General features: G+C 34.9%; 1 protein-coding gene across 2 annotated transcripts; it reads left to right on the top strand.

The window, feature by feature from the left end:
* Positions 1–688: 688 nt before the first annotated feature.
* Positions 689–3,394, top strand: LOC116118635 (probable ubiquitin-like-specific protease 2A). Of its 2 annotated transcripts, none has more exons than XM_031404626.1 (7): positions 689–903; positions 1,777–1,879; positions 1,955–2,122; positions 2,214–2,348; positions 2,456–2,537; positions 2,622–2,676; positions 2,849–3,394. In XM_031404626.1, exons 1-7 carry the CDS (start codon positions 834–836, stop codon positions 2,866–2,868), a joined length of 633 nt encoding a protein of 210 aa, XP_031260486.1. In that variant the 5' UTR covers positions 689–833; the 3' UTR covers positions 2,869–3,394. The 2 variants fall into 2 exon arrangements, with proteins under 2 accessions (XP_031260486.1, XP_031260485.1); XM_031404625.1 differs by having other exon boundaries at positions 690–903; positions 2,622–2,735; positions 2,849–3,390.
* Positions 3,395–25,093: the final 21,699 nt, after the last annotated feature.

The following is a 25,093-nucleotide window of genomic DNA, read 5'->3' as shown; positions in this document are numbered from 1 at the left end:
ATAAACATAAAAGATATTTTTATTAATTTTTAAATCCTATGCATAATTTCACTTTTTTCAAAAATTATTCTAAAAGCTATGAAAATTATCACTGTGTTTGGTTCATTATTATTTTCCATACTCTGGACCGGATTATTAGGATTGTGTTTGGTTCATTTTTTACATAATTCTATCCCCAAAATACAATCCTGACACAATTTTGAATTCTTCACTGCATATTCACAGCTTTGTCAGCTTTCTCAGTATCCATTTTTTACCATTACAGTTTTCATTTTTCTTCACTTTTCTTCACTGGTTCACCATTTTCTGCACTGCATCTTCACAGCCGCTTCACTATTTTCTTCACTGCATCTTCACAACCGTGAACCATTTTCTTCACTGCATCTTCACAGCTGTGAACCCACCTCAGCTACTGCATCTTCACAGTCGTGAACCCACCTCAAAATGTAACTTGAGTTATATATATAATAATACATTATTTTAACAAAACCAAACAAAATATTATATTAATAAATCATTTATAAAAAAATATATTAATCAAATATTCAACACAAATATCAAGATCAAAATACTCTACCATACACATATTCTATAAATCATATTCTTGTAATCATAACCCTATCCAACTATCTAACACTATCCCTAAAATTCTATCTAAAATAATGAACCAAACGCACCCTATGATATCGTGAAAGACCGCAGGGGGATAGCCTTAACCCAGACAAGCGTGTGAACTATCATGCGGCCAAACATTACGTCTCAACCGTGAAGCAGCGCTTTAGGCCTTTAGCTATCAGCTCTAAAGGGAGAAAGTTGTAACCAGTCGGATTCAAATGGCAAAAAGGAAAATTCGAGAAGAAGAGGACGACGAAAGCGGCGTTGTTCTCATTTCTGTTGAACAAGGTAATTGGTTATCAACTGTCAATGCTTCAACTTATTTGCCTATAATCACAATATTTTTAGGGCTTCAAAAACGTTTTGTCGAGAAATTAACTCTACTGTTAGATTGCTGCAAGCTACGGACACATTTTCTTAGAAGAATGTTTGCACTTTCCAGTTATAATATGTTAGCTGTTGTCAAGAGAAACAGAGTCAAAGTTAGGGTTTACGTTTGGTTTTTAGTCGTGATAAATTTAATGCGAATTTAGAAGAGATATTTTGAATTTCGAATTGCTATAATTTATTTTCCACTTCAGTGATTTGAGAAGTAAATTATAAAGCTAACCAATTTATTGAACTTTAATTTGACAATATTCTTTAGTTTATTTCAATGGGTATCAATGCATTGCAGCAATGTGCCAGCATTGGTATAGAAATTAGTATTTCTATTCAAAAGGGTTTAGGGCTAGTGTGATACATAAATTAGCATTTGTTTTTGGGATTATTGGCATTCTTCAACAGCTCTAGCAAGAGTTATTCTGTGCTAGAGATATTAAAAAACAATGTGTCTCCTTTACATGATATTTTGTTACCATTTCTACAAAGTCATTCGTTCAGAAGTCACACACACTGTATGTGTAGTGAACACAAGTAATTCCTTATTAGTTTTCTAGCCAAAAGAATATAACACCACATATCACCTATTAATTAAGCTTTTAAACATAAGACATTTCAGAGGTACGCTTTAGGTTTCAGAAGACAAATTAAAGATAATAGAACTCCACATACAACAGTACACACATTTCTGTGTAAAGTTTGAGAGGACATATCTGAAACATCCAACCAATTGAATATCTGAAGTAATTTTCTCAAAGAAGATTTCATTACGCTCTATAGGTGCCTCTCCTCGTTGTCGACGGTCAAATAGGCGAGTTCACAGATTTTCAAACTCTAGGCATCAGGGGATGTTGAACAGCGGTTTGTTTGATTGCTATTTGAGGTAGACTCCTTAACTTTACTGTGAAAAAAATTGGTTTCCCTTTTATCTCTTGATGATAAGTTTCGGGTTTCATAGGAATTTATGGAGGAATTTTCCAGAAGATAAGATTTCGGATTTTATATATCTTGACTGCTTATGGTTTTCTTTGTACACGGAAGAATCTTACAAAGGGGAGGTGCTGACTTGGATTAAGAATAAGCACATATTCTCAAAGAAATATGTCTTTATTCCTATTGTCCTCTGGTTGGTATTTCTGTTCTCACATTTGTAGACGTTAAATCTTTATTACTTTTGGTCATTTTGGGTTATATAGTTTGAGATTTAATATTATTAGGAGTCACTGGAATCTATTGATCATCTGCAACTTTGGTGGAAGTTCGCAATTGGAACCTAAAACTTCATGCATGTTGTTGCTAGATTCACTTCGAATGGCTGATGACCCAATGAGGCTTGAACCTCTGATAAGAAAGTATGATTCCAAAACCTGCAATGTGATTTTGCCACAGTTTAAATTAGTTTTTGTGTTGTACATTTGTTTGTCACGGCTCGCAATTTTCATTTTCATTTTATTCTCAGGTTTGCCCTGGACATTTATGAAGCAGAAGCAATGCCAAAAAACAAAGCACGTGTTTCTCAGATACCTCTCCTGGTGCCTGAGGTGATAATACTTTTATCTCTTGGTTGCTTTTCGAGTTCCTAATTGTCAAGTTTCACTCATGTGACTGAAACAAATTATGCCCAGGTTCCCCAACAAAGAAACGAAAAGGATTGTGGATATTTCGTGCTTTACTATATAAGTAAGTTTGTGAATGGTGCCCCTGAAAATTTTTGCATCACTGAGGGCTACCCTTGCTTTGTAAGTTCCACCGTCTTGCAACATTCTGCCAATTTATATTCTAGGAAAATCATATTCTTCGAGTAACTGTTAATTTCCCTTTTTTTTTTTTTTTTTGTGTTGCTGCACTGCAGATGAAGGAGGATTGGTTTGATCTCGAAGACTTCAATGGCTTCCGTGACAAACTCAAATCTGACAGCGTATAGATTTATTGTGGATGCCTGGATGAGATATCTTATTTACTTCCATTGTTAGGAATCAAAAATCACGGTGATAAAGATGTATGTATCATGTATGTGAAGAAAATGGACACTGTAGGTAACAATACCAATGGAGTGAATGCTATTGCTGGTGGAGAATACAAGATGTGTATATTGAATCAGTTGCCATTTGGTCATAGACCCGGAAATTCATTATAGTAACTTCCCATCAGTGTGCTATAGTGACAACCTTGAATTTTTAATTATTGAAATATGATCGTCAGAAGAAATGGAGAAGCAAATGTGGGATCTGACTCTGTCTGCATCTTTTATTGGATCTGGATTCTGGGGAGGAAAGTCACAATATTAGGCAAACATGAATTGTATTTCAAATTATTTTATAGAATATCCAATATATTTCTCATATATATAAATTGCGAAATTATAGCGATTGACAGAGGTGGGTATTTTTAACCATCGATTAACTCTCCAATTTAAACGACGATTGAACTGAATTTCCTGAAGTTAATATAAGAATAGTTAACGTGAATATTTTATTTCAGTTGTTTGATTCCATTTTCCATCTCTTAAAATAAAATCATAAAAACATAATTAAATTTTTTAAACTTTAGTTAACGGAATTTCTTAAGACAAACCTGAAGACAAGAATAGTTAATGTGAATATCCATTATTATTTTATTTTTATTTTCCATCCCTTCAAACAAAAATATAATTAATTTCAAACTGTATTTTACAAGAAAACAAAGAGTTTAATGTATTGAAAAAGAAAATAGTTTTTTTAATATACCAGAGTACTAAAAAAGTAAAAACATTTTTTAATACAATAGAACTTCTCTACAGTCATCATATTTGGATCGACTAAATTTATTAGTATAAGGAAGTTATAACTTAATAGATACGTTGTTACAAAAATTATTGTTTTGAATTCTTATTTTATAATTCATATTTTAATAGAATTAGGATTTCAATTCATGTTTTAGTAGGATTTCAATTCATTGTTTTAATAGTATTAGAATTTCTTATTTACTTTTCATGATATGAATATTACTTGATTTTTTATTTTATAATTCATGTTTTAGTAGTATTAAGATTTCCAATTCATGTTTTAATAGTATTAAGATTTTTAATTTATTGTTTTAATATAATTAGGATATTACAAAAATGGATATCAAAAAGTTATTGTGAAATTGAATGATCAAATTTGACAACTTCACTACGCTAATCAAATGGATATTAATGTCTTTCTCAATCATCCAAATGAGCAATAAGTATGTATGTTTTAATTGAAGAAGAAATAATTACTGGAATTATACAAGATAAGGAAAGAGATAATCGAGGATGATAGTACGAAAATACCAAACGTTTCATGCAAAAAAACTCTAAATATGCTTGAAAAGCTTGAAATATTTTTGGTTTCAATAAGAAGATATTCATACTAACAACTTATTACGTACCTGCAAAATAAAAGATGTAGTAACAACTCTAAAACATAAATCATTATCCCAAACAACTTAAGATAAATATTTTATTCAATCTTAAACCTTTAATGTAACATAACATATATTTTTTGCAATATACATATAATTATTAATATGTAGGGGCCGTTTAGATCAGGGGTATATAAGATAACCGGGGTAATCTTCATTTATTTTACAAAATTCCAGTGTTTGGTTTGTAAGTAATAAAATATTACGGTAATCTTTTGTTGTAAATAATGTTTACTGTTGGTAATGTGTGGGGTAATCTTATTACCTTGCTAGGGGATGTTATTAAAACATTACTGGGATAATATGATTTTTTTACCCATTTTGCCCCTATTTAAAAACCATTTCGGACACAATTACTTTCATATGTCTACCAAATAAGAATTACCCCAACCTCCCTACATTTAAGAAATTAGCTAAAACACCCAGTTACAAAAAAGTTTAAAAGTTAACAAAATACCCCCAATCACCCTAGACTATCGCCGATCTCTGCCATCAGTTGCCATAATGGTGCACAACCATCGGGATCTGGTCGGTCGTGAAAACGACCAGATATGGCGTTCACGACCATATATTTGACTGTTTTTCGACCATGAATTTGTGATCCGTGGCCATTTCTAGCTTTGCCGGCACAAGACCAACCATGTATGGCTAATCGTGCGCCATTTCATCGACTGTCGGTGGCGGCCAGCGGTGGTGGTTGGCTGTCGGCAGTGGCTTGGGGTGAGTGGGGGTGATTTTGCTACAAATTAATTTTTATATGGCTTGGGTGTTTTAGTAAATTTTCAAATATAGGGGTTAAAATAATGATTTTAAAAAATAATACTAATAAATACTATTATATTAATATTTAAAAATGAGGAAAATTTATTAATCTATATAATATATTCACCCATTTATCCTCCCAACCAAACATATTATTCATCGATTTATTTGAACCAACCAAACACATTTTCTAAATATTCTCAATAATCGTCAAAGTGATATTTCTTTCTATTAATATAATATTCCCCTATAATCTAAACGCCCTAGTAGAGGAAAGTTCCTTAAAACGTGATTTATAAAAATTATAACTTATTACAATGTAAAATTTATTTTTATTTATAACTGGTCCAAGTTGGAACCATAATTTTTTATAACTACATAGATGTTAATCCTATATAAAGTATCACTATAGAGATGTTCTACTATTAATAATTGAAAATAGACTTCTTAATAAATTATTAGCGAGGCTTAAAAATAAATTTGGCGAGCTTCAATAATATCATTCTAATTTTTTATTATGTGTAATTATTTTTTAATAAGTTAATATTATATACAACCTTTGAAACTTGCGAAATTACCGTAGCCCTAGCCACCATTAACTTTTAGAGTAATACTAGCCTTACAAAGAGGTATACAAGAGACAAATCCAGCCATTTAAATTCATGATTGCCTCTCTCTCTCTCTCTCTCTTTTTCCCTTCTTTTAAGAGCTGGATTTGTCTCTTTGTATGCTTCTTTGTAAGGCTAGTATTACTCAAACTTTTATATTTATTTGTTTTTTTAGCTTTTATCTGACAATAAAATATAAGTAAAAAGCAAAGAGTGTGTTTGGTTCCATATTTCTACTCATATTCCTAATCCTATTCCCCAAATATTGTTTGACACATTATTTGAAAAATATTACTATATTTTTTAATCACTTTTTAATCACTTTTAGATCCCTTAAGTTTATTAATTTTATTAATACCCCCAGAAAAAAGTTTAAAAATTAATAAAAACACCCCCACCGACCCATACTTGCCAGATTCTGGCAACCACCATCGGAGGTAGCCGGAATCTGTCACAACAGCCTATACCACGACCAGAATTGGCCGGTGATTCACCGATCTGGCCATCAACGATGGCCAAATGACGGCCAAATCTTGGCCATCGTTGATCGATAACGGCGACCATATCTTTGGTCGTCGGGATGGACTTTTGCGGCCGTCGACAGCCACATCTGGCTGTAGATCTGGCATTTTCCCATGAATCTGGCCGAAAAGGCCATATCAATGCCATAACCGCCAGATCCGACTGGTATGTGTCGTTACGCAATTTTTCGACCAGATTCTGGCCTGCGGGTGGTGGGGGTGTTTTTGTCATTTTACAAAAATTTTATATATTGAGGTGTTTAGTTAAATTAGCAAACTTAGGGGTTTTTTTTTATAAATTTTTAAATTTTACCTCATAATACTCTCCTATTCAACTACCCAATATTATTCTCAAAATTATATCCAAAATAATAAAACAAACGGACCCAAAAATATTTGTTCTTTTTTTTAATGCAAAAACATCTTAATCAATAATAATTTTTATTTGTTAACAATAGCCCTACAAAATTTGTATAATTCTGATTTTAATGAAACTCTTGTACTTTATATATTTCTGATCTTCTTTTAGTTATTTTTTTTTTTTTTTTTTTTTTGTTATAATAGGTTTTAAAAATTATATCAAAATAATATAATTATATATATATATATAGTTATATTTAGCCTATAACATTTGTTTTGTTTAGATTTTAATAATTTAAAATTGTTTAAATCAAGTAAAAAAAAGCCATATAATACATAATAAGGATACATGTGTCAAAACACCAATTTTAAAATTTTTATTGTTATAAAAACAAACAACTCAATACTTATAATTAAACATTGAAAAATAAAAAACAAACATATCCATTAGACTTTTATATTTAGACAAATTCAACTAACAGACTTATTTAACTTTCAGATGAAAAATAAAATAAAATAAATAAACACCTCCTAAGTGTAGTTATTGCTATTTATCAACATTGACAACGAGGTGTTTGTTTAAGTTTATAAGCTGGTCAAACTAGCTTATAAGCTTTAAAATTAAACTGACCTCTTTGTTTATAGTTTTGTTATGTTTGTAAGCCCCAAAGAAATAAGTTAGGGGAATGTATTTTTTTTTTTTTTTTTTTGGTTATAAGCACTTGCTTATAAATTATTTTAACCAAGTATATTACCACATAACCCATTTTTAATTTTAAAATTCTATTATATACCCTAATTTTTAATAATGTAGTACTATTTTTAGCCATTTTAATAATAAAATGTATTTATAAGCCACATTTTGCCAAACATGTCAAATACTTATTAATCACTTATAGGTACTTTAATAAAACACTTAACTGTTTAAATTTTAAATACTTGTAAGTTCAAATTAACTTCTAAACACTAGTTGTTTATAAACTAATTTTATAAGCTCAGCCAAACAAGCTCAATAATGATATTAACGTAGCAATGGTTGTTTGCTAATATCAATGGGGGCACAATAATACTTTGCTTTTTACAATATTTTAATTTAATAAAATCAATCAAGGGTAAAATGGATTGATTTTGCATCAAGAATAAGTAAAATGCCTCTAAAATGGGCATTCCCCAAAATTTTAGGGAATGGACATTCCTCTACCCATTTTTCCCAACAAAATAAGAGAATAAGATTCTCAGTCTCATTCTCATTCTCATTCCCAACCCCAGCAAAACACAACATTAGTGGTTAATATGGAGAAAGAATTAAAAATATGGTTATATGGATTTAAAAGGTTAACAGGTATAAACACCTATACCCCCCGTCTTCCAAAGCTCTGATATCATTTAGACCCACATAATATTTGTAATACCCAGTCTCTTACAAATATTATGTGGGTCTAAATGGTATCAGAGCTTTGGAAGACCGGGGGTATAGGTGTTTATACCTGTTAACCTGTTGGTTAACCTGTTGAAAGTTTGATAGCATGAATAATGATTTAAATGATGAAGTCTGTTTAAATAAGACTTGTTTTCATTTAGATCATGGTCTCGAGGGAAAACCGGAGATCAGTTTATTAAATACTGTTGTAGATAACTTAGAGCTTTTGACCCAGAAGCTTGAAAACTTAGACAGGAGAGTGAATTATACGGTGTATCGTATATTTGCTCTAAACGAAGAATTAACCCAGATCGGGAATCAGATTGAAAAGGTTAATTCTGTACTTCAAAAGGTCAAAACACTGGAACGTGTTCTAACTATTTTACTAAGCCGGTAAAATAGGAGATGTCTCTGGTGCTGAGTGACATTGAACAAGTGTGGCCTATTGAAGGATATACTGAACAAGAGGTTAAACGGGTTGTGTTGGACCTCTGTAACGGCAACCCAGATATTCGAGAAGAATATTTGACTTGGCTAGGTGTAAAGCGACTTTTGGATGTTATTCAAAAGGCTTTTAGTCAAGGGTGCACAAAGATTTTGTGTTTTATTTGCCGGATTTCCACCATTGAAGTCTCTGAGCTAGAGCTTCGGAATAAGTGGTTGGAAAAGGTTGAGGCGGTAATTCCTTACTGGTACGGCGAATCCCAGCCAGATCCAGATCCTACACCATATAAAGAGTCGGACTTTGCAACTGAGTTGATGCCTGATTCAGATTGACCATGGGTGGTCAGGATGTTTTGGATCAGTTCGCAGCTAGTTTGCAGGCAAAATATCCCGGATTGCCTCTAGGATATGCACAGTTTGTGGCCAAAGAAACCCAAGGTGATTGGAAAAAGGCGGAAAAACTCTTTATGAAAGGTGTTAAGGAAGAAGACTTTGTTTCTAAAGTTGATGGAAAACAGAAGATTGATATTCCGGAAATTTCTACCTCGGATGCTGAACGAATCAGCAGGTATTATGAGGAAGAAATGAAGAAACAAAGGAAAGGAGACGAAACTGGAGGATTAAAACTTACTCCAGGTCCTAAAAAAGCGGAGCTCGATGAGCTAATCTCGAAACTCAAGGAATCTGAGTTTAAAGATGATCCCCTTGAAGGAATTCGTAATCCTTTAAATTCCTTTGAAGGATTTCTTAAGGAAATCTCCAAACCCGAATACAAACCTACTTATCCTACAAAGATAAGGTCAGAATTTGTACCTAGGGGAATACCTAGAATGGTGGAGATACCGTCTAGCGGAAGTTTCCTAAACATCGATTATGTTACGAATGTAACGGATGCAATCGAAGCATGGGAAACTATTAACTGGGTTCATATCCAAAATAAGAATTTTGGACTCAGTGAAACTTACAGGTTTCTAAGATCCACACTGCAGGGAGCTGCAGGAAGCTTTTGGAGAAGTCTAAAAGCTGGTACTGGTCTGTTAGATACTGTAAGGGACTTGAAGAATGCAGAGGCTATCTTTGCACTTTTCAAGGATATGCTCTGTCGAGAATTTACTGGGATAACTATTACTAGTAGGAATCTTGTAGAGGTAGTTGCCTTAGAAGCTTTAACAAAGCTTAGGCTTTGTGACATGTGTCTGTTTGAAAATTTCGTCTGTGAGTATAGGCGATATTTTTATCAGTTGCCTGGTGGCACACAGGAAGTCATGAAAAATACTTTCTTTGCTAAGCTTCCCCCAGGATGGGATAAGGCAGCAAACGAGGCGTTTAAGCTTCTACTTGAAAAGAATCAGGTTGTTGATTCTTTGGGAGGACGAATAGAAGCTGTTAGACAACTCGTGAGGACAAGATGTTTGAACGCCAAGCTGAATAAAGAAGCAAAAAGGCTTGAGTTCAACGAATCTTGTTGTCAAAACTTTGATGGCGTGCCAGGACAATATGGCTGTGAGTCGAGGAATTTGACTAAATATCAAGGTTGGAAAACCCATATGAGACGAAAATGATCGTTTGGTAAAAGAAATTTTAAGCCGAAACATTTTCGTAATATGGTAAAACAACCTGTTACTAATAAATGGAATCTTCCAGACCATGGAAGGTTTATTAGGTGAACAGGGAAAGGTAGACTTAACGCTAAGGAACACGGAGCGCGTAAGTTTTGTGCTACCTGCCTATCTGGCAAAAACGCAAAAGATTGTAATTGTTGCTGGATTTGTGGTGACAAAAATCATTTTGCGGATAATGCCCCCATAAGGGAAAGAAGAAGGTTGCGGTACGATTTTTGGAAGTCAACACGGAAAGTCAAACTTCTGAATTTGAGCCAGTTTGGGGATACGAAATTGATTCTGATGATGAGGTTTATGAATTAATTTCAGATTACTCTAATGATTCAGATTCTTCAGAGGATGACTCAAAAGATATCACTTTTGAGGAACAATCTTCAAATCTTCAACGTGTAGGTATATTCATTCAACGGACTAGTAGTCTAAATGAATATCCTAGAAATAGCGGTATTGGTGATGAGGATAATCTTATCCCAATTAGAAATGAAGATGAAAACCCTAACTCATTAATTAGTTCATCATCTAATTACGAGGATCACTCGGGTAACCCTGATAATTGGGTAATTCCGAGGTTAACACCTAGAGAGGTTTTTGAGAAACGCGCTAAGTGGCTATTTAAAGCTGAAGGCTTGGAAGATGTACACGAAAAACCTGTTTGTGTAGCTTTGTCTCAGTCTCGAGAGGGAGAACTAGTACTCTCGAATGACGAGTGGCTACGGAAGGTTCGAAATCTTGCCAAACGGGCAAATGGCAAGTATAATTATGTACAACTTGGTGCTATACAGATTCGTGTGCAGGGACTATTCCGTGGAGGAATGAATGTAACTGTTCAGGTTGCCTTACTGGACAGACGATGGCGTACGTTTGGCAAAGCTTTAGTTGGTGGTTTTCACGCTAACTTAGTTTTAGGAGATGCCTACGGGACTGTTAAACCAGGATACATGGTTAGTCTCCAGGATCCAAACCTTAAACGGATTATGGTTCTTCGAATTCATACCTCAAGACTAGAAGACTTGATGGCTTCTAGTGATGGAATAGCAATTCAGTATAGGTTAATTTATCGGTTGATAAATTCTGTTAATCCTATACGAATGAACTCTAGTGCAGATACTGAGGTTCATGGCCCGAGACAGGATTCTGTAATTCCGATTCAACCTACGGTAGTCAATGCGAAGACTCTTACGTGGCCGAAACGATGGGTTTTGGAATATTCCACACAGCCCAGCGTGGTGGAATTCAACCCAAATCGGGGAATTCAAATCCAGGAACTTGATAATGAGGTTGAGGTTACTCTTCCTACGCCTATAAATTCGGTGTCTCTAGAGCGGAATAAGGAAATTCAACCTATTATATCAAGGAAAAATATACTGGAGACAGATGATATTGCTAGTGATGCTGGAAGTAGCAATAGCAGGAAAATAGTTGGGTATAAATCTGTGCAAATCCTAGTATATGAAGACGAGACTCCAAGTACGAAAATGATGATGAGTCATGAAATGCATTGTCATGCGATAGTTCAGGGGACTATTGACACATGCATACGTGCTAAACTATGTTTTCCAGAATATGAGGAATATACTTTGGATATTCTTGTAGACACTGGAGCAACCAAATGTATTGCAAGGAAGCAATGTTTTCCACAGGAGCTTTGGAAACCATTGGAAAAACCTATCCTAAATACGGTTGCAGATGGAGGTCAAAGTATGATCACGGATGTGGTAGAAAACGTGGTTGTACTATTAAACGAGAAAAAATTCACTCTAAGGGAAGTCCTAGTAGTGGATTACTTAGAGGTAGATTTTATTCTCTGAAATAGCTTTCTGCGAGGTCAAGCAGAAGCTAGACCATTTACTCAGGATAACGACCACATTATCCTTGGAGGACATAAAATCCCTATTCTTGCTAAGCCTGAAGTTTCGAAAGTGAGAAACGGTTTTAGACCAGTGAAACTAAGGCAAGAAGTAGATCACATTGTTTTCCAGGTTTTGGAAACAAGGAATTGGTGGTTGAAATCTTCTGAAGTAGAAGAAGTGGATGAGGCTTGTAATGTTTTCTTTCAAAGGTTGTATCCTAGTTATCATATAAACCGGATCGCATGAGGTATATCGCAGGAGGATGATCCCTCTGGTGCATGCCTTGAGAGCACGGATAAATTCATACATAAGGAAAAAGTCTTGAAGGTTGAAAACGAGAGCCAAAAGAACTCTTTAAGGATTGAGGAACTTGTAAAATCCTTTAAAGAGGAACTTTCTCCATGCTTTGATGATCAACCATTAAAGTTATGGGAAAGGAACGGTATATATGCTTCACTTGAATTGAAAAGGAAGGATGATAAAATAGTGACCAAATCCTATCCTTATACTCCTGATGCAGAAGAGGAATTCAGCAAGCAAATACCAGAATTGCTGAAAAAGCAATTGATACGCGCTAGTAAAAGTCCACACTCTTCGCCAGCATTCATGGTCATGAATAGAGTTGAGCAGTTAAGAGGTAAAACGCGGATGGTTATCGATTATAGGCAGTTAAATGAAAAAACCATTGACGATGCTTATAAGATACCAAACAAATCAGCTTGTTTGAATAAAGCTAGATTTGGAAAAATCTTCTCCAAATTTGATCTGAAGTCAGGATTCTGGCAGATCAGGATGGCGGAGTCAAGCATTCCTTTGACGGCTTTCACCTGGTAAAGCCGGGTCAAGTCTTAAAACAATAATCTCAAAATATAAATAAAATTGCGTAAAACACAGTTAATAACTTATCTTTAACAACTCAAATCTTCAAATTTTGCTCCATTCATCGTCTTTAAATTCTTAATGACCACAAAACACAAACAATTTGTTATTACATTGAATATAAGATATAACCAAGAATAAATGAATTCCTATTATACAAATAATATAACAATTAAAGAAAATTTAGAAGAGATGATAAGAAAATATGAGAATGAAGAAGAATTGGTTTTAAAAGTGATGTATGAAATAAGAGGGAAAGATGAATGAAGAAGGGATAAAAAGAAATATGTTAGCAATAATGAAAAGTGAAATTTATGAAAAGGTTTCCTTATTTCTCGAAAAATTTGTGGAGGAAAATTGCCAGAAAATGCTTGTTGAGGAGAAAAAAACAACGGGGGTCACAATTAGACTTGGCAAACAAGTGATTGGGTGGGTACAGGTCAAGTAGATGCGGGTAACGGGTGCAGATAACGGGTAGATATTTGGATGGGTAAAAATAGTATGACCCGTATCCACCCATACGGGTATGGGTGGACCCGTGGGTCACCACAAAAAAATGATTTATATATATATATTGTATTAAAAACGGACCAACTAAAAACAATTAATAACTAATTAACCGATTGATTATTGGAGAGAAAATTCATAGATTCAGTTAACAGATTAATTCATACCTGGATATCGATCGTCTTGAATGGATCCTTTCTTATTTCGAGTATACAAAAAATAATAAGAGATCGAGAGAATTTTTCAAAACTGAAAATATTATTAATTTTTCTCTAATTACAAATGTAAAAAGCTTCTCTTTATATAGAGAAGTTCGGATTTCAAAATTTTTGAATCCGTAGATAAGATAAACTTTACAAATCACAATGCATCAACAAAACACATGTGATTTGACTTTAGCTTAATAAAACTAACACGTAACTTAAAGAAAATAAAGAAAATATGACATGAGTCCCATATGTCTCCAATGTTAAACAAACTTATTACATTTTACATATGTTACTTATCATATGAAACAATATTCAAGATTGCCTTTAAATATGCTGCGTTAATTTCGTCGGCAAAATCTTGACGGTCCACGTATTATTTCCGCTTTTTAGATACACGCAACGTATTAGTGTTGGACTTTCCGGTTGTCCAAATCTCCATCCTCCAGATTTTTATCAATCTTTGAAGTTATCTACTTCGATAAGATCAATAAAATCTTTTAGAGTCGCATCTTCTTGGGCTTCCTGGTCGTGGGCTAAGACCAACCTTAGAAGACCAATAGTTTTTCCATAAGGCTGCTTCGGTAGATGGGTTAAATCGAACCCTTCTAGAAAACGTTCTCAATTGGGCCTGATTATGTTGAAAGAGAGTATCCTGGATCAATGCATACCTGTGGTATAACTACCACAATTCCATTTGAATATGGACAGTAGCATTTGCTTTTACAAGCTCCTCCAGTTTAGATTTAACTAGTAGCAATTTGCAATATGCAACCTGGTCCAATCCTCTTCTTTTTTGAATTTTCTAGTGCATAAGAACCCATTCTTACCTATTATCAGCATAATTCGGTCCCATGGTTCTACAAGAAATTCTCATATCTGTATAGGTTGAACATCATAGCTCTTGCAATGAGGAAGAATCATGCAAGGGAAAGTGTCAACTTTCCGATTTAATACATGAGCGTTTGCTTGACCGCATCTGGCATATTCGGATCACCATCGCTTCCGTACGTCAATTTGCATTGTATCGATCCATCTTTAGTCAAAGAATCTCTAAAACCTTTTCTAAAGATTTTCCATGGAACGAACAATTCCATAGTTCCATTAGGATAAACTGCTAATCCTTGAACCACATGTAAGTCAGTTTTTTCAATTTCACTATTAATTCATCAAATTCTCGAGTTTGAGTGTCGACATGTCAAACAAATGACATTTTCTCATTACCTCAAGTTTTTGAATTCCTGCTTCGTAAAGTAAAGCAGTTCCTTGAACTCCTCATCCTCATAAAACAGTTTGTCAGCTTCCAGCCATGCTAACCTTCTTGCTAGCTTCTCTAAACATCTCTGCAGCTGTACTTCCCCTTGGCCTGTCGCCATTGCGATCCTAATTTGGGTTCAGATCTCCCAGAGTGTTTGATTGCAGAAGTTAATCTTACGCCCTCTGGAAAGCTAAACCTCTCACAAATATCCGCGTCAATAACCGCTTTTTTTGTGGAGTGTGTGTCACCACGCTTGTAGCGCCTGACGATGATTCCTCAGAATTTTTGATCTTGACAGTGGACAATTAGCCTGTTCATGTCCTTCCTGTTTACAAGACCAGCAAACTATTGCCTTTTTCCAGTCGTTTCCTTCTTAAGAGAACCCTCTTTTCAGAAGTATGTACCTTGTAGAAGTTTCACCCTGCAATCATTAAATTTTGGGTTTCTTCTACCGAAGATCAGAATTATAGTCACGATTCTCCCTTCAACCTGCTTTACCAGTAACTGCTTAGAAGAAGAAGCCACCTGTATTCCGCAGTTTCTCCTTTTTAGCAGTAACTTTGAAGTGAAGTAACCTTCAAAGGACAATTCCTTCTCAAGTGTCCTCGTTGCTTACACTTGGAGCTGAGAAGTGATTTTCAGTTTCCTTCTTGTTGCCATATCCTGTAATTCTTCTGCAAAATATCTGGACAAAAAGTTAGCAACAAAGTTAGATTTACCAGAAATATATTCAAATTTGATTCTATATTTGCAACCAAATCTGCCATCTGATTAGTCTAGCTTTGTCATCCTTTAAAGACAGTTTCATAAAGGTTTAAATATTTAGAGTCTGTCCTTAAAGTAAACTTGACTGATTAGAACAATCGAAATTGGTCAATACATTCTTTCGCTGCTAAAACTTCCTCTCATGGACAGGATAGTTTATTTCAGCAGGAGAGAATTTTCCTGAAGCATATCGAACAATCCGTTCAATATTATTAGTACCCTTAGCCTAAGCAACACTCCCCAATACAAGTGAGAGCATCACTTTATATATGAGTTATCCTATCGTCGGGAGTTTTAAGGTTTTAATTGCTTGTCAAGGCTTTGGTCTGCTTAACACAATAATGTCTTCAAGTGTCCAAACCCAGGGCACTTTATCACTCCTTAAGCGTCAAGCCATTAATTACATTAGCGAGATTAGGAACATATTCGCGCATGTAAATGGCTAACCCAAGAAATTGCTGTACATGGCTTATCTTCAGCACATCTGGAAATTCCAAACTTCTTTGGATATGTTCTGGAGGTTAATACCTCTTCACCTATCTCAACGCCTAAGAACTTCACCTTGTTCTTAAACCATTCTACCTTTCTTTCAGATAGAATCATTCCATTATCAAGGAACCTTCTGCTCACCAGTCTAAGATGATTTACATGTTTCCATGGTTTTACTAAAAACCAGAACATCATCAATATAGACTACACAAAAGTTAGATAAATCTCCAAAGACTTTATCCATTTTCCTCTGGAATATTGATGGTGCCTGCTTAAGCCCAAAAGGCAGAACATCCATTCAAACAATCCTTTCAGACAGGTGAAAGCCGTCAAGGAAGCTGACTCCGCCATCTTGATCTGCCAAATCCTGATTTCAGATCAAATTTGGAGAGATTTTTCCAAATCTAGCTTTATTCAAACAAGCTGATTGTTTGGTATCTTATAAGCATCGTCAATGGTTTTTTCATTTAACTACCTATAATCGATAACCATCCGGCTTTACCTCTTAACTGCCCAACTCTATTCATGACCATGAATGCTGGCGAAGAGGGTGGACTTTTACTGCGCGTATATTGCTTTTCCAGCAATTCCGGTATTTGCTACTGAATTCCCTCTGCATCAGGAGTATAAGGATAAGATTTGGTCACTATTTTATCATCCTTCGTTTTCAATTCAAGTGAAGCATATATACCGTTCCTTTCCCATAACTTTAATGGTTGACTCAAAGCATGGAGAAAGTTCCTCTTTAAAGGATTTTACAAGTTCCTCAATCTTAAAGAGTTCTTTTGGCTCTCTTTTAACCTTCAAGATTTTTTCCTTATGTATGAATTTATTTGTGCCTCAAGGCATGCACCAGAGGGATCATCCTCCTGCGATATACTCGTGCGATCCGGTTTGTATGATAACTAGGATACAACCTTTGAAAGAAAACATTACAAGCCTCATCCATCTCTTCTGCATTAGAAGATTGCAACCACCAATTCTTGTTTCCAAAACCTGGAAAACAATGTGATCTACTTCTTGCCTTAGTTTCACCGGTCTAAAACCGTTTCTCACTTTTGAAACTCAGGCTTGCAAGAATAGGGATTTTATGTCCTCGAGGATAAGTGGTCAGTTATCCTGAGTAAATGGTCTAACTTCTGCTTGACCTCGCAGAAAGCTATTTCCGAGAATAAAATCTACCTCCAAGTAATCTACTACTAGGACTTCCTTAGAGTGAATTTTTTCTCGTTTAACAGTACAAACACGTTTTCTACCACATTCGTGATCATACTTTGACCTCCATCTGCAACGTATTTAGGTAGGTTTTTCCAATGGTTTCCAAATCTTGTGGAAACATTGCTTCTTGCAATACATGGTTGCTCCTGTGTCTACAAGAATATCTAGAGTATATTATATTCTGGAAAACACAGTGTAGCACGTATGCATGTGTCAATAGTCCCCTGAACTATCGCATGACAATACATTTCATGACTCATCATCATTTGTGCTTGGAGTCTCGTCTTCATATACTAGGTTTGCACAGATTTATATCCAACTATTTTCCTGCTATTGCTACTTCCAGCATCATAGCAGTATCATCTGTTTCCAGTATATTTTTCCTTGATATAATAGGTTGAATTTCCTTATTCCGCTCTAGAGACACCGAATTCTAGGCGTAGGAAGAGTAACCTCAACCTCATTATCAAGTTCCTAGATTTGAATCCCGATTTGGGTTTAATTCCACACATTGGGTTGCATTGAATATTCCAAAACCCACGTTTCGGCCACGTAAGAGCCTTGCATTGACTACCGTAGGGCGAATCGGAATTATAGAATTGCTCGGGCCATGAACCTCAGTATCTGCACTGGAGTTCATATTTATAGGATTAACAAAATTATCAAGCGATAAATTGGCCTATATAATTGCTATTCCATCACTAGAAGCATCAAGTCTTCTAGTCCGGAAGTATGAATTCGAAGAACCATAATCCGTTTAAGGTTTGGATCTGGAGACTAACCATATATCCTGGTTAACAGTCCCGTAGGCATTCCAAAGCTAAGTTAGGCGTGAAAACCGCCAACTAAAGCTTTACCAAACGTAAGCCATCGTCTGTCCAGTAAGGCAACCTGAACAAGTACATTCATTCCGGTGTACTAAATGGGCAGTACATATGCAGTAGATTATGACCACTAGTAAACGAAGAATTAGACATATATTGGTCTTTTCTTTCGAATTAGTATTGAATTTAACAAATATTATGTGGATGTTAATGGTATCAGAGCTTTGGAAGACGGGGGGTATAGTGTTTATAACTGTTAACCTGTTGAAAGTTCTATAGCATGAATATGATTTAAATGATGAAGTCTGTTTAAATAAGACTTGTTTTCATTTAGATCATGGTCTTGAGGGAAAACCAGAGATCGGTTTGTTAAATACTGTCGTAGATAAGTTAGACTTTTGACCCAGAAACTTGAAAACTTAAACAGGAGAGTGATTTTACGGCGTATCGTATATGCTCTAAACGAAGAATAACCCAGATCGAGAACCAGATTGAAAAGGTTAATTCTGTACTTCAAAAGGTCAAAACACTGAAAGTATTCTAACTATTTTACTAAGTCGGTAAGATAGGCGATGTCTTGGTGTTAAGCGACATCAAACAAGTGTAGCCTATTGAAGGATATACTGAACAAAAGGTTAAAAGGGTTGTGTTGGACCTCTGTAACGGCAACCCAGATATTCGAGAAGAATATTTGACTTGGTAGGTGTAAACCGACTTTTGGATGTTATTCCAAAGGCTTTAGTCAAGGGTGCACAAAGATTTTGTGTTTTATTTGCGGGTTTCCACCATGAAGTCTCTAAACTAGAGCTTCGGAATAAGTGGTTGAAAAAGCTGGCGGTAATTCTTACTGGTACGGCGAATCCCAGCCGGATCCAGATCCTACATCATATAAAGAGTCAGACTTTGCAACTAAGTTGAGACCTGATTCAGATTGACATGGGTGGTCAAGATGTTTTGGATCAGTTCGCGGTAGTTTGCAGGAAAAATATCCCGGATGCTCCAGGATATGCACAGTTTGTGGCCAAAGAAACCCAAGGTGATTGGGAAAAGGCGAAAAACTCTTTTGAAAGGTGTCAAGGAAGAAGACTTTGTTTCTAAAGTGGTGGAAAACGAAAGGTTGATATTTCGGAAATTTCTACTTTAGATGCTGAAGAATCAGCAGGTATTATGAGAAGAAAATGAAGAAACAAAGGAAAAGAGACGAAACTGGAGGATTAAAGCTTACTCCAGGTCCTAAAAAGCGGAGCTCGATGAACTAATCTCGAAACTCAGGGAATCGAGTTTAAAGATGATCCTTGAAGGAATGTAATCCTTTAAATTCTTTGAAGGATTCCTTAAGGAAATTCCAAACCCGAATATAAAAAAATATCCCACAAGGATAAGGTCGGAGTTTATACCTAGGGGAGTACCTAGAATGGTGGATTACTGTCTAGCGGAAGTTTCCTAAACATCGATTGTGTTACGAATGTAACAGATGCAATCAAGCATGAAACTGTTAATGGGTTCATATACAAAATAAGAAATTTGGACTCAGTAATACTTATAGGTTTCTAAGATCCACACTACAGGGAGCTACAGGAAGCTTTGGAGAAGTCTAGAAGCTGGTACAGGTCTGTTAGATACTATAAGTGACTGAGAATAGAGAGGCTATCTTTGCACTCTTCAAGGATATGCTCTATAGAGAATTACTGGGATAACAATTACCTAGGAATCTTGTAGAGGTAGTTGCTTAGAAGCTTGACATTAGGCTTTGTGACATGTGTCTATTGAAAATTTGTCTGGAGTATAGACGATATTTTATCAGTTGCCTGGTGGCAAACAGGAGTCATGAAAAATACTTTCTTTGCTAAGCTTCTCTCAGGATGGGATAAGGCAGCAAACGAGGCGTTTAAGCTTCACTTGAAAAGAATCAGGTTGTTGATTCTTTGGGAGGAAGAATAGAAACTGTTAGAACTCGTAAGGACAAGTTGAACACCAAGCTGAATAAGGAAGCTAAAGGCTTGAGTTCAACGAATCTTGTGTTAAAACTTTGATGGCGTGCCAGGACAATAGGCTATGAGTCGAGGAATTCGACTAAACATCAAGGTTGGAAAACCCATATGAAACGAAAAGGATCATTCGGTAAAAGAAACTTTAAGTCGAAACATTTTCGTAATATGGTAAAATGACTTGTTACTAATAAACGGAATCTTCCGAATCATGGAAGGTTATTAGGCGAAAGGGAAAGGCAGACTAACGCTAAAGAATGCGAAGCGCGAAAATTTGTGCTACCTGCCCATCTGGCAAAAACGCAAAAGATTGTAATTGTTGTTGGATTTGTGGTGCAAAAATCATTTTGCGGATAAATGCCATGGTACAGAAGTAATTTCAGTTAGTTTGTCTATTTGTTATTTAGTTGATATATGAGGGCATTTTTGCCCAAAATTTTTAATAATTAAGGGTAAAATGGGAACAAAATTAGGATTACCCCGATAATAAAAAAAATAACACCCTTTTAGTTGCTAATTGAATTACTGTGCAATAACTATATTGATATTTGAAGATTATTAGATCTTTTTTTACTTTACAACCAAATATAGTTTGAATTAAAAGATAGATTACCAGAATAATATTTTATGAACCTGAACCAACTCACCCATGATGTAATCCTCACATAGAGTGACACGTACCTTGACTGACAGCACAAACTTGAGATTTACCAATGAAGTAATCCTTAGTAAACTTACAAATGAAACAACATCCTCATAGAGTAACACGCAATTGGGATGACAGCACAGCCTTGGGACACGTGACTTGAATTTATGCTATATGGATTTACCACATAACACGAGATATACAAGCACGTGCTAGGCGTGACCGTTGTTTCTAGCATATGATGAACGAAACAATATAATTAATATGCTACAATTTTTGGAGAACGCAACCTTGTCTCTGCTTGAGTTGTCATTCTTCGAGTTGGGCCTAACTCTTCACATCTTGGAGAAACATAAGGTGAAAAACACCAAAATATTGGCAACAAGTGTTATTCATAATCTGAGGGAAAATACCCAGAATGCTTAAAATGTTGCTGATGCCCAGGCCCAGGCCTAGGTCGAGGGTTCTTGGAACGTTTTCATGGGGCTCACTCAACATGCAAGATGCCGCCAATGATCAACTGAAAATGAGGATCCCGTTCCCAATGGCAAGTTGAAAAATGACAATTCGGGTCTCAATACTTATCTGAATCAGGAGGGTCTCAATGCTTAACTGAACTAAAACCCTTCTCTATCTTAAAATAAAATGAATTTGTATAAATTTCAAATTATTAAAAAATTAATAGAGGAAACTAATAAATTCTAAAACCGAAACCACTTCTTTAAATTTTAAATTTGATAAGAAATGATATTGTTTATAATCCACTTACTATATATATCATCTATTTATTAATTTGAAAAAATAATATTAATATTATGAAAAGCAATTACATATTTAACAATATTTTACGGCATCATTTTATATGAAAAATTTAGGTTGTACATGAATTAACATAACATTTGAACGAATTTTAGAAATAATAGTACCAAGAAAGCTTTAGGTGAGTGGTAGGAAAAGCAATATGAGTTAGAGTTTAGCTTACCATGAAATTGTGTAAATTTCAAATTATTAAAATCACCATCAGAAAAATGGCGTAACAAAAACTCTATTACAACATGAAATAATGTGTCGCACCACGTCGCATTAAACTCGTTATAATAGGCTATTGCGATGCTGTTTCCATTGCTGTAGATATTTCTTATTCACATAAATAATAGATAGTGTATTGCGACGCCAGCTTGGGATTGCAATAGGTATATTCGGGTTTTTTTTAATAACAAAAGAAATTTTGCATGAAATTTTACAAAATAAACATATAATAATCAATGTTTTAAAACCAGGCCGACCTCGATCAGACTGGATCTGGGGCTTTTACCGCTTTGAGTACTCTTTATACCCGGTTATACCATCTAACCCGGAATGACCTGGGATTAAACCGGATAAACAGTAACAACCATCCGGTTCAACCGGCCAGGTGCCTAAACCGGGTCACTAAAAAATTGAAAACCCGTAAAGATTTTGGTTTTTGTAACTGCGTCTTCAAAAGTTCAATTCCACCCATAAAAATGAAATCTACATCAATGATTCCTTGATGCAAGCAAGAAGGAGCTGGTGGTTCTTGAAATCGTTGACTTGGTCGATTTCTTGACGTTGGTAAGACCAAAACATTTGGAGCTGATATTGCTACTGTTGAACGAGTGGTGAAAATTGAATACTGAAAACTGAAAAGGCACAGCAACAGCAGTAGCAGTGAGGAAGGAGGTTGGGGCTCTGGGCATGAGGAGGATTGACCTTGGTGGGTGTTCCATTGGATTTTGATTATGATTAAGATTTTTGATGATGATGAATTGATGATCGTGGATTGGATATGTTTGTTTGATGATTGAAATGTGGAAAGATCTGAGTTTGTTTGATAAGATGCGGGAAATGTGTTTGCCGCGGTGGAGAGGAATGAAGAAATGGATGGTTGGGATTTTGTCTGGGAGAAAGAGGATGGGGAGAAATGGATGATTAAGATTTTGTTTGGGAGAAAGAGGATGGGATAAGATTTTTTAGATTGTCTTCACGTTTTTCAATTCACTTTTAATTTAATTAATTCATTTGTTTGTTCATTATTTTGAATTAAGTGCAAGTTAATTTTTCTTTTTCTAAAATCATCTTTAATTTCGTTTAATTTTTTTTTAATTATGTGATGTCCTCATCTAATGTCAATATGATGATATTACCAATCCAATCTATCGGTTAAACCGATCAACCTGAGACCCAAACCCTTGATGGGGTTAAAGCCTGGGTCAAGTCTTAAAACAATAATCTCAAAATATAAATAAAAATTGCGTAAAAACATAGTTAATAACTTTATCTTTAACAACTCAAATCTTCAAATTTTGCTCCATTCATCGTCTTTAAATTCTTAATGACCACAAAACACAAACAATTTGTTATTACATTGATATATAAGATATAACCAATGAATAAATGAATTCCTATTATACAAAATAAATATAACAATTAAAAGAAAATTTAGAAGAGATGATAAGAAAATATGAGAATGAAGAAGAATTGGTTTTAAAAGTGATGTATGAAATAAGAGGGAAAGATGAAATGAAGAAGGGATAAAAAGAAAATATGTTAGCAATAATGAAAAGTGAAATTTATGAAAAGGTTTCCTTATTTCTCGAAAAATTTTGAGTGAGAAAATTGCCAGAAAATGCTTGTTGAGGAGAAAAAAACAACGGGGGTCACAATTAGACTTGGCAAACAAGTGATTGGGTGGGTACAGGTCAAGTAGATGCGGGTAACGGGTGCAGATAAACGGGTAAGATTTTGGGATGGGTAAAAATATGTATGACCCGTATCCACCCATACGGGTATGGGTGGACCCGTGGGTCACCCACAAAAAAATGATTTTATATATATATATTGTATTAATTAAACAAGGACCAACTAAAAACAATTAATAACTAATTAACCGAATTGATTAATTGGAGAGAAAATTCATAGATTCAGTTTAACAGATTAATTCATACCTGGATATCGATCGTCTTGAATGGATCATTTTTCTTATTTCGAGTATACAATAAAAAATAAATAAGAGATCGAGAGAATTTTTCAAAACTGAAAATATTATTAATTTTTCTCTAATTACAAATGTAAAAAGCTTCTCTTTATATAGAGAAGTTCGGATTTCAAAATTTTTGAATCCGTAGATAAGATAAACTTTACAAATCACAATGTCAATCACAAAACACATGTGATTTGACTTTAGCTTAATAAAAACTAACACGTAACTTAAAGAAAATAAAGAAAATATGACATGAGTCCCATATGTCTCCCATGTTAAAACAACTTATTACATTTTACATATGTTACTTATTACATATGACACAATATTCAAGATTGCCTTTAAATATGCTGCGTTAAATTTCGTCGGCAAAATCTTGACGGTCCACGTATTATTTCCGCTTTTTAGATACACGTCAACGTATTACGTGTTGGACGTTTCCGGTTGTCCAAATCTCCATCCTCCAGATTTTTATCAATCTTTGAAGTTATCTACTTCGATAAGATCAATAAAATCTTTTAGAGTCGCATCTTCTTGGGCTTCCTGGTCGTGGGCTAAGACCAACCTTAGAAGACCAATAGTTTTTTCCATTAAGGCCTGCTTCGGTAGATGGGTTAAATCGAACCCTTCTAGAAACGTTCTCAATTGGGCCTGATTATGTTGAAAGAGAGTATCCTGGATCAATGCATACCTGTCTGGTATAACTACCACAATTCCATTCTGAATATGGACAGTAGCATTTGCTTTTACAAGCTCCTCCAGTTTAGATTTAACTAGTAGCAATTTTGCAATATGCAACCTGGTCCAATCTTCCTCTTCTTTCTTTTGAATTTCTTCTAGTGCATAAGAACCCATTCTTACCTCATTATCTAGCATAATTCGGTCCCATGGTTCTCCTACAAGAAATTCTCATATCTGTATAGGTTGAACATCATAGCTCTCTTGCAATGAGGAAGTAATCATGCAAGTGAAAGTGTCAACTTTCCGATTTAATACATAGAGCGTTTGCTTGACCGCATCTGGCATATTCGGATCCACCATCGCTTCCTGTACGTCAATTTGCATTGTATCGATCCATCCTTTAGTCAAAAGATCTCTACAGAAACCTTTTCTAAAGATTTTCCATGGAACGAACAATTCCATAGTTCCATTAGGATAAACTGCTAATCCTTGAACCACATCCGTTAAGTCAGTTTTTCTCAATTTCACTATTAATTCATTCAAATTCTCGAGTTTGAGTGTCGACATGTCAAACAAATGACATTTTCTCATTACCTCAAGTTTTTGAATTCCTGCTTCGTAA

Source organism: Pistacia vera, unplaced genomic scaffold, assembly GCF_008641045.1.
Source record: "Pistacia vera cultivar Batoury unplaced genomic scaffold, PisVer_v2 Contig85, whole genome shotgun sequence".
NCBI classification, from domain to species: Eukaryota; Viridiplantae; Streptophyta; class Magnoliopsida; order Sapindales; family Anacardiaceae; genus Pistacia; species Pistacia vera.
Note: the sequence above shows the minus strand (reverse complement) of the source record. Positions and strands in the feature narration are given on the sequence as shown.